Genomic DNA, 13,215 nt, shown 5'->3' with positions numbered 1-13,215 from the left:
TTGTCCAAAGTCAAACTCAACAGGGAACTTTTTGTGCCGCGCATTAAAACGCTTGGCATTTCTATTTCCCCCCGGCTCATAATGCAGAGAAAAGCGGAAAATTGTGGGAGGCGGAAAGAAAGGCGGACAAAGCATAAAAGACTGCGAGGGAAGAGAGAGAGCTGATTAAAATTTTGCAGCGACCGCAAATTAAAGCGAAAACATTTTGAGGGAGTCCGCGTGTTTGTGCGACTCCATGGAAGCGAACTGCAGGCCAGGCACATGCAATACCACCACAGGCGCCAGGCGAAAAAGTTGATCCTTTGCCGCACCCAGCCGGAGTCGGGACTCTGGACTATGGACTTCAGAGGGTGGGATAACACCAGGCAACACACATGTTGGCCCCCACACATGCACGTCCAAGTTTAACGCAAATAAATTGCGCATTCAGACCAAAATTAACACGAAGGCGGAGGAGGAGCCACCAAACTGGGTGGGGAACCATAACGAAGCTTAAGCACAAAAATATGTGGAGACAAAAATACGGAAGCCAGCACGGAGAAGGGAAAATAAAAACGAAAGCCAAGTGGGCAATATGACTCGCTTTACCCCACTGTTTTTCCAGCTTTCTTTCTTTTTTTTTTATTCTTTATATCCTTTGGATTGCGTTTTCTCTGCTTTTTGCCAGCATCAGCAACAAAATGCAGACAGTAACAGGATGCAGGAGACTCCATAACTTACGGAGTTCCAGCAGAAACGCGCTGGGATATCCGTTTTGGGCAGGCATTTCCATGATTGAGGTTGCCCTCCGTTAAGTCTGTGACGGCGACAGCTCCGCCATGTCGGTATTTGCCTTGCCTTTTGCCTACTTGTCTATGCATGGGCCGTGGTGGATTGCAAGCAGATCCGTTGCACTGAGAAAAAAGGAACCTAGGATTATGGAAAAGGCACTTGGAATATTATCAAAAGTACTTAGATAATTACAAGTCTGTCTAAGCCTAAATAATAAGCCCTTACCCAAAAGCCTTTTATTCAAATCCTTATGTAATAATAAATATTGAAAACCTTTAAAAACAGTCATAATTTTGTCTCAGTGCCCGAAAAACGACCTACAACTTCGCGTTTGGCATTTAAATTGATGTATTCCGAGTCTCTGGCTCTGGCCATGACTGTCATAAATGTGATAAGGGATGATATGCCTTGTTTCTGTTCTGCTCCCCTTAATGCCCTTTCCTTACTGGCGCGCGTCCATTTACTGACATTTGGGGCCCTGACTGCTTTGTCTTAATTAATAAGTCAATAGCTTGAATGCTTGAGGCTGCTTACACCGCCGCCCCCAAACGACGGCAGCTGCTCGCCTCCATAATTTAGTTAATGCGCGCCTAAACTAAGGCCGCTGTCAGGCAGGACCTCCTTCTTCTGCTGCTCCTCCTCCTCCTGGCCCCCTTTACTCCATTCATGTCCCAAAATCACAGATGCTCTTGTGCCCAACAAAGTGGTACAGATAGAAGCAATTTGCCTGCGAGACAAGGTGACAAAGGTATGCGCGGCTGTAGTACATGTGTATGGTAATGGAGGCCATAATAGAGGCGGCTTTGGGCCATGTAGAAACGCGAATACCCTGAGGAAACTTTAATTGGATGTGGGCAGAAAGGATTATTTGAGGGAACTACCTTAATTCGGCAGATAAGTAGGTTTTAAAGAGATAAAGCTGTCTAACTTACAAACTGAGAATTGGTTTTGGTTTGTGGTTTCCATGGCATTAATTAACTATTTAGAATGTTTTGAAAACGTCAACTGAATGCTGCCTTAAGGAACTCTCATTTGATTAAGCACTATCTGAATTTTAAAGATACATAAGACCCAGAAACCTGACTGTAGCTTCTCCAAAAAATATGGAAAATAATGTCATTTGAGCTGAAATGTCTTTAGAATAAAATACCCAAAAGATTTGACATATATGATATATCCCAGGTACTGACAAAATGAAATGAAATCAGTTTGAAGCCTCCAAGAAAGCCACATTAGCTTTGTTGCCACGCTGGCAGGAAGTGTTTGAAAAACTGGCTGTAATGCCGCCGCTTAATTTCGTTATGAGCCCCATGCACATTTACGCCATTTCGTAACATTTTCATAATGGCGTCGCTGCCTGCATATGGGTGTGTGTGCGAGTGTGAGTGTGGATGACTGACAACATCGTTTGGCGGTTGAGTTTTTTTATGCCGGCAACGTTGTGACAGTGGCATCAGCCTCCGCATCGGCATTATGCTGGGCCTAATGGCGCAAATGTTCAATAAAGAGGCTTTTAACGTGTGCTCTCTCCCCTCCCTGCACTCCTCCTGCTGCTCGGCACAATCGATGAACTAGAGAGAGGATGGTGGGATCCTGGCATCCTTGTTGTGAATGTCTGTGCAATCTGGGCCCCCTTCCAATGGCACTCCCTTTTTAGTAGCCACTAGAACGCACTTTATGGCCCCTCACCTCGGAGGCAGTACAAATGAAATGGCCATATTCATGCCCATTCGAGTTCTGAATAATACATGGCGGCCGTAAAAGCCATGTTTATTAGGGGCTCTGATAAAAATTGCAAAATATATATATCTATATATTTAGCTCGATTGGTTTGGGCAGCCCATCTTGGGGTCCGGGCTTTATTTATTTGGCTACGCATTTCGAAAACAATTAATTTCGCCGGACTACAAAAAAGTGGCCTGTCCTTCCGCTTGGCACCCGTTGGGTGTGTATTTTCGTTGCCTAATGCTTGAAATTTGTTTGGAAAATAAACACTCGCATGGCCGCCACACTTTCATGCCTTGATTGATGTGAGCCGAACCTCCTCCGGCGCCGCCTTCCCACCTTCTCCTCAATCTCTTTGCGTTCCAGCACATGGTGCGGTTTCGGCTGCTGCTGTTCCGTTCCATAACAAATAAATCTATATGTAGAGAGCATCATGAGTTCATTTTTAATTAAAAATTGCCTATGCCCGCGATCCAATAAATTCAATTCAAGCGAAACTTTTTTGTGACGCACAGACACTAGAGTTGATAAGTGAAAACTAAGCGCCTTGGCCATAAAAAAAGCAAGTATTTTTCTTATAAAAGTAATTACAAAATCATCTGGGTGCCATATAGCCACACGTTCCTACTATATATGTAAATGCCTTCACGCACTTTGTCTGCTGAGGGAGAGAAGAGGCAAAAGCAGAAGAAAGCTTGTGTCATTCAATTATTTTGCTATTAGTTGCTCGTGACACTCCACTTCACAGACATGCCCACACGTAGGCCTTCATTGGCAGGGGGGGATTTGCTCCCATGGCTTGAGATGCCAGTGCCAGTACCTACTACGCCTCTTGTCAGTATGCCCATGATTAATAAATGCGACACACTGTGGACCTGGACCACAACATTACTGACACCTCCAGAAGGCTATAGTAGAAGCAGCCATCAAGGTGGGCTAAATATGCTGTGGCTTTGCCATTCGACTCGGTTTTTGCTGGGCCACAACCACAATATGAAACTCACTCGCTCATGGCTAGAAAAGGTGTGCACAGAAAATAAAGATATTAAGATTTAGGTGTGGATATTATTAGGAAGTAAAAGGAGTTATTTATATTATAAATTTCATAATTGATAAATTGTTCACCTCTTTAATGCCTTCTGGAGAGGCCAATAAGTACTCTGTTGAACTTGACTTAAGGATATACTTCAAAAAACTCTTATAAATATGATTAATAATGCATGGGGATTTTATTTAACCTTTTCTTTAAGTGCACACATGCAAAGTTTGCCATCGTACGCAGCTCTTTTGTCAGAAACAGGTGACACAACAAGTACATGCAGACATAACGTGTACTAACTTCTCTCGAGAGGCGGCGAACATCAGCCACAAGGAGTCCAGGATAGATGGATATATACATCATATATGTGCGTGTGTGTATTTAAACTTTAAGAGCGTGCAAATTGGTATTGCGGTGGAAGATATAATGAACTTTGTCACTCAGCCAGTTAGGGTTACCTGCCTCTAGCTATGCTTTAGTCCCTGATAATTCGCTTTATATATCAAAGGATTATCAGCTTGGCATTCTCTGAAAATAATTTAAATTCGCATTAAAGTTTATGTTTCAAAGGGAATTCTTGATGCTTTGGGAGTATTTATTTCTCTGGAGACCAATTTAAGTGAGCCCGCATGGGGGCCCTTGTCAAATCCAATTAGTTGAGTTATTTATATATATATTTATACGCCTTTATCGCTTTCTTTCCTTGCAGATTGAGGAAATCCATTGACCCGCAGTCCCCACAGCATTCAATCAAGCGCAAATCGGTCAAAATTTGAAAGAGAGGTCACATTTTCGGCTTTTTGCAAATAACAATCTTGAAACTAAATGACGCCTGTGTCTGAATCCGAGGAGACCCTGCTGCCACATACCGCAACGCTGGACGCCAGACGACGGCCACAAATTAGCCAGCTAGTCGTAGATTTGCAAGTCTAAGCATTAGCCCCAGGACCCTGAGAAAAGGAGACCTTTACAAGGCGCGACAAGCATAGGACACAGCAGAAGGAAACATCAAACAGAAGGCCCCAGCCACAGCTACAACAAACCTCCCCCCCCCCAACAACAACAGCGTGTGTGTGCGTCTGCGACTATTTTTTTCGAGAGCGCCAAAGGATTCATTAAAAAACCGCCAACCTGGAACTAATGGAATTAGAGAATATTGTGGCCAATACGGTCTACTTGAAAGCGAGAGAAGGTAAGTGGCTTTATTTTTGCTTTGAAATGAATATTTGCTTTTGACGAAAAGCCTTTAAATATATACACAAAGGACTCTTAATGTAGGACTCGTTAATTTTAGTTAAGATCCTTTAAAATGCCACTCAAATATAGATTTTTCCCTATACCCTGCATGTTACATTGTTTCTTTCACTGAATTCAATACAACAGAGACCTGGCCCAGTTTTTCTTTTTCTTTTTTTTTTTTATTGGGACACAACATCCTTGAAGGGCACGTGCTGAAGTGGCCTGCGCTGTCACCTTGTCATCGATTTTTCGCCACCCCACCTGCCTGCCTGCCTCTGAAGGGTGGTGGCCTGTTTAATTGTAGGGATTGAAGTTGGCTCGGCTTTCCCTTCTCCGGAATGGAAGAGGATGCTGCGCCCGAAGTTGTCCTCGATTTTGCCTCCTCCGTCGCCTGGTGCCTGGTGCTGGGCTTTATCTAAAGTTAATGAAGCGTTAAATGTTTGCGCTCCAGCAACTTATTCATTTTCATGCTCCATGTTGCCCGGGCTTTAAGTGCTCTATTGGACGCGCCCGCAGCTACACTTCACTTCGTTATCGAGGTCACACTTCAATTGCAGGGCTACCAAGTTCACTGTCATCTTTGGGAAAAATCCTTGGGAAAACCCCGCCCATAATGGTTGAAAATTTAGCTTCCCCCTTAGCCCCGCCCCTTGTTGTTGGCGCCATTGTTCTGTTTATTTACAGCAAAGTCAACTTTGGCGATTAGGTCTGGGCAAATTTATGCAAAGTTATGCATTAGAAAAAAGAAGTCGTTGCAGGCGCCCAAAGGTCACCTTCAAGATGGTATCGCTGGGTTGCACTGCACTCCCCAACATGTTGCATGCCACACTGCTGGTACTGAGGCTATTACTGTAGCCATTTTGCCGGCGCCCAATCAAATATTTCATTTTAAATGTTATTTATTTTATTGCTGTCTGCCCGATAGTAAAAGCGAAGCTCACCCCAGAATGTATCTGGCAGATACTTGGGCTCGTTTGGTTTCAGGCCGCCTCAACAGATTTAAATGACAGAAACGTGCGCAAAATTTCAATTTGTAGTAATGTAATATTTTAGAGCGGAGCAGAATGGAAATGGAAATGGGACTGGGGCTGAGACTGCGACTGGCCGAACCAGCAGCCAAAGCAAATGGTTTCGGTTTCGGGATGAGCATACACATTTGCAATACATTTTACGAGTCAAAAAGTGAATTTGTCTTTTGAGTAGAGAGCAGGAATAGCATAAAATCAAGTCGCGCCGCCAACTGCCGACGGCAACGAGAACCAAAATCCATTGCCATAAAGTTTTTCCAGTCCTCCCCCTTCGTTTTTCCCCATTCCCGGGCACTTCCTTCTCTGGTTCAAGGAAAAGTTCGCCGCCTTCCAACCCATCGGATTATATATATATTTTTTTTTTAGCCGGAAAAGTTATGGCTGAATTTTATACTCTGGCATTGTGCTAGAGAGTGCCACCAGCTGAAGTATGCATAAGCAAATGCAAATCTAAAGCAAGGATGATTGTTCGCGTCGGAGGAATACAACACGTTCTTTTTAGTCACTCATTTACAAGGACTTATTGCTGTCAGACTTGGAAGTCAGAAATTCGGGCTGCTTTACGAAAGGGTATTTTATCTGCAAAATTGTATTTATATTACATTTTAAAGTTCTTGAGAGTTCTCTTTTTAACCGCCTGTTTTCAAACGAACTATCAATAGAGTTCGAGTTCAAAAAGAGAGTTCGGTACGATAAGTTTAATATCGATAAGTTTCGATAATTTTAATATCTTCCTAGCTATCAAACACTTTGACAGTGATGCTAGAAACTGACCCTTCATAAGTGTCAGAGAAAGTGATTGTTGGACTTATACTAATTGTTGTTTTGTGCAATCAAACATCTAGTAGTCCAGCCTTGGCTTCCCTGACACTCCAATCTGACTACCCATCAAGGTCTTCATTAAATGCTGACACTTCTTGACTGCTGTCCATCAAACCAATAGCATAGTGTATATCTATAAGCAATTGTTTCACCGGCAGAGATTGCCTCTATAATTGTGTGTGCTGTGATATCAGACAGGGGCTCCAATATGCATGTGCGATGTGCGATATGGAATGCAAGTCAAGTAGAATTCAGCGGCTGTCAGAGTTGGTCTGCAAAAGCAATTCTCTCCTATCAGTTGTCGGCTTGTCGCCTGTCGAATGCCCAATGTGCCCCGGGATCAAAATCGGGATCGGAGGTCGTGAGCAAGAGAAAGAGCAGCCGTCGTACGTCACTCAGTGCGTCACAAAGAGCTGCCTTATCGCCGGCTGGCGGTTCGCTGACTGTGGATCCCAGTGGGGCCGGGCCAGTGGTGGTGTGGTGCCAGCGATAGTGGCTGCATTCTGTGATGCCGTCTGGCTCATCCAATGACCGGGTGGCCCACTGGCCACGCCCCAAAACGTGTTTGAGCTCTCTATATAAAGCTGTTTTTGGCTAATTGAATGCATTCCTTAATGACTGCAAATGCCAAACTGTTGTTTGTCTCCGTCTTTTGTGATGGCATTAGGAAAAAATTATGTTGAAGCCGGTCCGGCATTTCTCTGTATTTTCCTTTGTTATTACAGAGAAAGAAATTTTTTCATATTTTAAACTAAAGAAATTATTAAAAAGAAATTGGTATTATTGCAGACAGAATTCCCTTCTTTGGTAGTACATAACTTTCTTTATTATATAACGTTTACTAGTATTTAAATTCTTTTCTAAAATTAATGTTTTCTCAGTGTCCACTTCTTTTCTTCTTAAATTTTTTTCCTTATTCTTCTTGATTCTGTGGCATTAAAATGACGTCGCATTAAAATGCTTCTGCGGTTGAGGGGGAAAATGTCGCCATTGCCGCATAAATTTCACCCTAATGCCTGGCCATAATGCTGATTATACCAAGAGGCAGACTCTCCACTCTAGTGACGTTCAAACTCCCGACTACCGACTCCACTCGAAGTTAGAATGAAGTGAGAAATTTAATTTGGTCCCAGCTCAAAAAGTTTGTCGCTGCTGCTGCACTCTAGTTATCAGCTCTGAGAAGTGCCATAAAGAGTGGAATTTATAGTGCGATAGCGAATTAAAAATCCCCAACTAAAAGTGAACAATTAAGGAGTAGAGAGTCACAGAAGCTTATCGCCAAAGCTAAAAACAGCAGCCGCAACTTGTTTGTCGGTGACTTTTGATGTCTACAATCCATTTATGCACTGCTGCAAAAAATATATATTAAATATATATTGACTTGAAAGATGTTTTAAAGATGGAAAAATGTCAAGTCGTGCTTTGACTATTTAGTAATCGTGTTTAGATAACTTGTTATTTCTAGAATGTTTTTTTTTTTTAAATAAAAATTTTTAATAGTTGACTTTACTTAAAGTATTTTCTAGTAAATTTATTTTTTAAAAGCTTCAGTTCATTGACCGGAATCCCAAGAGAACAACTCGTCCAGTGGGTAAAACTGAGTCAGTCCGGGAAAAGTAGCCGCCGCGTGGGCAACACGCAAATTCATTTCAAGTGGTTGTTTGCTATTCCTGTTCTCTTTATCGGCTCTAACAAGCCCTTAGTTGTGTGGTGTATGCCAAGCAGTTAAAAATCTAGATGTTCATTATCGCACGCAACTCTCCCGGGCCGAGGGAAAACAGAACCTACACAACCTCGGACAACAACTCCAACTGGCAGAGGGCAGTATAGGCCGCTTAGCAGCTTGGCAACATGGAAACATGACAGTGGGGCAACTCATCAAACCGGCATTCTCTGTTGAGCAGTCCTGCGCTGGATGCGAATAATGTCCTGGGGAGATGGAGATGCAGGCACAGCAAAGAGATGAATGGTAACTGCGGTCTGCGGTGTCTTTTGTGCCCTTCGATGGCTGCTGCTGCTGCTGCTGCTACTGCTACTGCTCCATCTGCAGTTGCAGCACGTACCGCCCACAAGCCACGTTTGAAGCAACTAATTTGCAATGGCAACATCGGGCTGTATCTCAGTTTGTATTTGTATCTCTGCTTGAACCCTCTTCCCAACTGTCTGTCTGTCTGCCTGGGTGCCTGGTAATTGCAATCAAAACGATTGTTGTTTCGCAAATTGAAGACGCATTGATTGGCCCGCGAATGCGAATAGCTCGCGATTGTTGCCACGCATCATCGCATATTCGCTCTAATTGTATATGTAAAATGGCAACGCCAATAAACTGCCATCCCATCCTCTACATTGTGTGTGCATTAACGCCCGCAGCTAGCTCTGTACTTGTCCAAGCTAATGCTATATATGTACATATATCTGAACAGCATACATTTCCGCTGACGTGAACAAACAATATTCATTAACACTTTGGGATAAGTTATAAGTGAATGTTGATGCAGAGGAAGTTGAGGTTTTCGTTATTGATCGATATGAGGTTACCTTGTAAATGGTTTATATTATATGATATCTTTTTATCACATTAATACGAGTATTAATAATGATTATGGGATTTTAAAATGTAGCCTATAAATGTATTTATTGCAAGCAGTGAACCTATGTGTTGAGTGTTGATTGCCAGAAAAATGAGTACTGATGAGGTTTCTTGCTTGGAAAACGTAACAAATATACCCTTTAAACTTGCTACTTGTCTTTAAAGAAAGAGAATGTGGATTATATAACATAAATTATGTAAAAGGTCACCTGTCATAATAACACTGATATTGATATAAATATATTTTGTAAAAGTATTAAAAAACCTAAGCAAAGTTGATTAAAACGTTCTGCTATTTATCAGTCATTTGTTGTTTAAAGTTTAAATGAAAAGTCTGTTCAATGGAGTAGCAAAACCAATTATCCTAGCAAATTAAATTCAATTACTTGACCACAAAGGACTTCCCATTGAAAGGTGAAAGCTTCTTAAGTTGTTGCTGTGAACAATGGTCTGCAATAGTTGTTATACACTGTTATACTATTGTACTGTATAATGGTATAACAAAGCAGAGTGCCATCCTAGAAATTCAATTATGTGGGATTATAAGCAAGGAAAGTTTACAGCCCATATGCTTGCCATGAAACAAACAAATCTAGCCCAGCACTTGGCGTTAAGAGTTTCATGTTTATTCGATGTCTGTTTCTGTTTCAGTGTTTCTTATTATTATTATTATTTTTTTTCTGTATTTTATTTTTTTTACGCTGCCGCTGTGGGAATTCAAGAGATTGCTTTTGAAAAACCGGTAGCCCCAACAGTTGTTGGGGGTTCGCGAACAGAAACAGATACGCTTACAGATACAGATACAAACTGTTTTTGACGTAGGCAAACAGAAATAATCAGAACGGCAATAACAACAGCAACAGCGGCAGCAACGGCAGCAACGGCTGGCAAGAGCAATAATAAGAAATAACATCGAAACGTCGACCCCCGAGAGTCGCGAATCGAACGCTGTATTAAGTGACGCTGTGCTGCGTCAGCAAATGAATATTAAATCGGAATACTTAATCGTTTTGTCGATGGAACGCGTATACGTAATATGCGAAATATGAGTATTCAAATATACCTTCTTTTTCTCCTCGTTTCCAAGTCATCGTCGTCTTGTCATTTGTCTTCGTCCCAAAAAATAAATAAATAAAAATGTTCGCTTTCCCTTGTTAATTGATTGAAATGGATATTCCGATAGCCATCAAATAGATTGAGTTTTATTCTCCTCGTTTGCATTTGTGATTCAATTTAGTTTGGAATTTTTAGAATCTCATTAAGCGACCGTCGGGGAATCCCGCCCGCAATGGGTGTCACCTTTTACTACACCTCCTGTCCGATGAAAAAGCTGTCTCCTCCGGTTACGGGTTTTTCGTGCCGCGTACCTTAGAATTAACCCGTTTTCACCCAAGACCACCACACACCCACCTCAGCTATGAGCTATGGAGCGTAATGTAATATTTATTGTGGCGACCGCAAAGCGAAATGCGCCAGGTGGTGGCCCAGTATCCCTGGCAGCCTTTATCCTGTGTCCTGTGTAACCCCGCATATCGCAGCGGTGGGTCGCTGACATGCTTAAAAATGCATGCACTAATGACCGCAGAGACGACAGGTTCATGTAAACATACACATTTGCGATCCGGCGACATGAGTGGTGGCCAGTGGCCAACCGGGCGTATAATTAATATTTTAAAATTTCATGAAATCACCCCGAGCCATAAGCAGAACTGAGAATTGTTTAATAACTATGCAATAGACTAGAAATCAATGTACGTAAAGTATTTCATTAGCTAAGGAATTTGTAGTAATAATTTCTGCATTTAAAATTAAATTGATAAATTTGTAAAAAGTTGATATAAAGTCTAGTCTCATTGCGTTTCTCTATTCCCTCCCATCGAATCTTCTTCTTAAAATCAATCATAAAATGCTTTCAAGCTAATATTTTTAAATTTCTTTATTGCTTTTCATCCCCAACTATATATATAACCTTATGTGTTTCTACCTTTATCTTGTGAAGCAGCTCGACCGGCACACGCAACCTGCACAGTCGCCTGTGGGCTGGCAGAGGGTAATGGTTGGGGAGGCGTGCGGATTATATACAAAATAAATTGAATCTATTCACTTTTGTTGCCCAAAAAAAGACAAGAAATGAAAAGCAAAGAAGCCGCCGGGCTGCCCACTGGCGGCGCACGACGTTCGACAGATCGACAAACAGCCAGATTTATGTATACTATATAGCCGAATATGGCGGTTGGAAGAGCGGCAAAGACGGAGGCAGCGATAAGCAAAGCGACTTAAGCGCCATTAGCCTGCCACGAGCCCACGTCTATTGGAGTCGGGACCATAAAGCAAATTTATTGATTGTTTTGACAATTAATTTTTTATACTGTTCATTATTTATACTACATACATACGGGGGGATAGGAGCAAAGCCCCTAGCGAAATTCCATGCAAAATAATGCTTTTTATATTTCTATACTTAGCTTAGCTCAGCTCTCTCCTCCTTCGGCTCTAATTTATTTATATTATGTTGGATTCTTGTTTTAATTTGCCAGTTGTTGGATTCTTGTTTTAATTTGCCAGGCGGAGCTGCAACAAGCGTGCCAGACTCATAAATTAAAAGCATCAAAAGTCGCAAAGTGATGTGAGTTTACAGGGCGACGAAGGATTTTCATGTCCTAGTCGTTGGAGAGGGGGAAAGGAGAAGGAGAAGGAGATGAGGAGATGCTTCTCGGATCGGTGGATGGTTGGATTGTGATTAATTTGTCGGCAAGGCAACGCGACGTATGCGCAATGAACGCAAATGCCAGCCGACAGACAGTCTGGGATTGGGATTCGGATTGGCATTGGGATAGAGAGATGGGGCGTAAGCTGCTCTTCTGGTCAAAACAACCAGATCCCGAGGATAACTCGCCTATTTGTCTTTGTTAAGCAGAGTCGCCCATTGGCGGTGTATCCTGGCGCCCATTCCCCCCAAGGACCAGACCAGTCCTTATGATTGATGGCCCCGAGCTCAGTGCGTGTTGCCTGCTTTTAGGCCCTGTCGCCTGCCACTTTTACGAGCACGAACAATGCCGCGGGAGTGAGCCACTGAGCTTAGAGGGACTGCGTTAAAAAAATAAAAAAACGAAACGCCCATAGTTTGCAGTGTGCCAAGAAATGTTTGGGTATATGAGAGTCCCTCCCATCACACCTCGTCTGAGCTTCAAGCTTTTTATGGGCTGGCATAAAGCGAAACAAAAAATAAGAACAAAAAACAGTAAAGCAGCGAAGAGGAGTCGGAACTTGGCATATTTTATGCTTGCGTCTGCCATGAAAATGTAAGTGTCGCAGTGAAAATTTCTGCTGATGAAAGGAAAGTGAGTTATATGGGCACACTGGGCTGGGCTTCGCCGGTGAGTGATGCGAAATCGATAAATATTTATTTGGCGACTTTTACGATTATGCCCTAGGGCTCACCTTATGCCTTGAAGTGTGTGCAATCGAACGTGATTTGCCGGGATTTTCCTCAAGATTTATTGGTTATACTTGGGAGGGATATGCCTCAAAAGAGAGAAAATCTGACTTATGAATATTCTGTGGATATTTGACCACTGTGCGGATAGGTAGTATCTCCTGTTGCTGCTGCTGACAACGTGTCGTATGCGCAATTTTGCCATATAAATGACAGCATTTCAGGTTTATGGCAGTTTGCGATTCTCACGCGCGCTTCGCATATCAATTTCAATTCAATTTTTGACAGCATACAACGCATCCATTATCCATTAAGCTGCAGAGTGCGAGTGCAGCTAAAGGCACAGGCACAGGCACTGCCACAGACACAGACACTGTGTCGATGATGTTGCAGCTTTAATTTCTAAAATGCAGCCCGGGTCTTTACACTTCATTGGTTGCCAAATGTGCCAGCAAGTTGAAATGTTGTCAGCGGCAGCAATATCAGCAATAGCAATTCCCCAAAGCAAATAAATAAATGTCAACGACAAAATGGGGAAACCAAAGGTAAGCCGCTCGGTTTTTGC

General features: G+C 42.5%; 1 protein-coding gene across 1 annotated transcript in view; it reads left to right on the top strand.

The window, feature by feature from the left end:
* Positions 1-13,215, top strand: part of Gprk2 (G protein-coupled receptor kinase 2) — a 55,225-nt gene that overhangs the window by 22,381 nt on the left and 19,629 nt on the right. Inside the window, exon 3 of the mRNA XM_017182839.3 lies at positions 4,245-4,727. Coding sequence (XP_017038328.1) covers positions 4,676-4,727 — 52 coding nt within the window. The 5' untranslated portion in view covers positions 4,245-4,675. The remainder of the gene's footprint in view (positions 1-4,244; positions 4,728-13,215) is intronic.

Source organism: Drosophila kikkawai, chromosome 3R (genome assembly GCF_030179895.1).
Source record: "Drosophila kikkawai strain 14028-0561.14 chromosome 3R, DkikHiC1v2, whole genome shotgun sequence".
Classification (NCBI taxonomy): domain Eukaryota; kingdom Metazoa; phylum Arthropoda; class Insecta; order Diptera; family Drosophilidae; genus Drosophila; species Drosophila kikkawai.
Note: the sequence above shows the minus strand (reverse complement) of the source record. Positions and strands in the feature narration are given on the sequence as shown.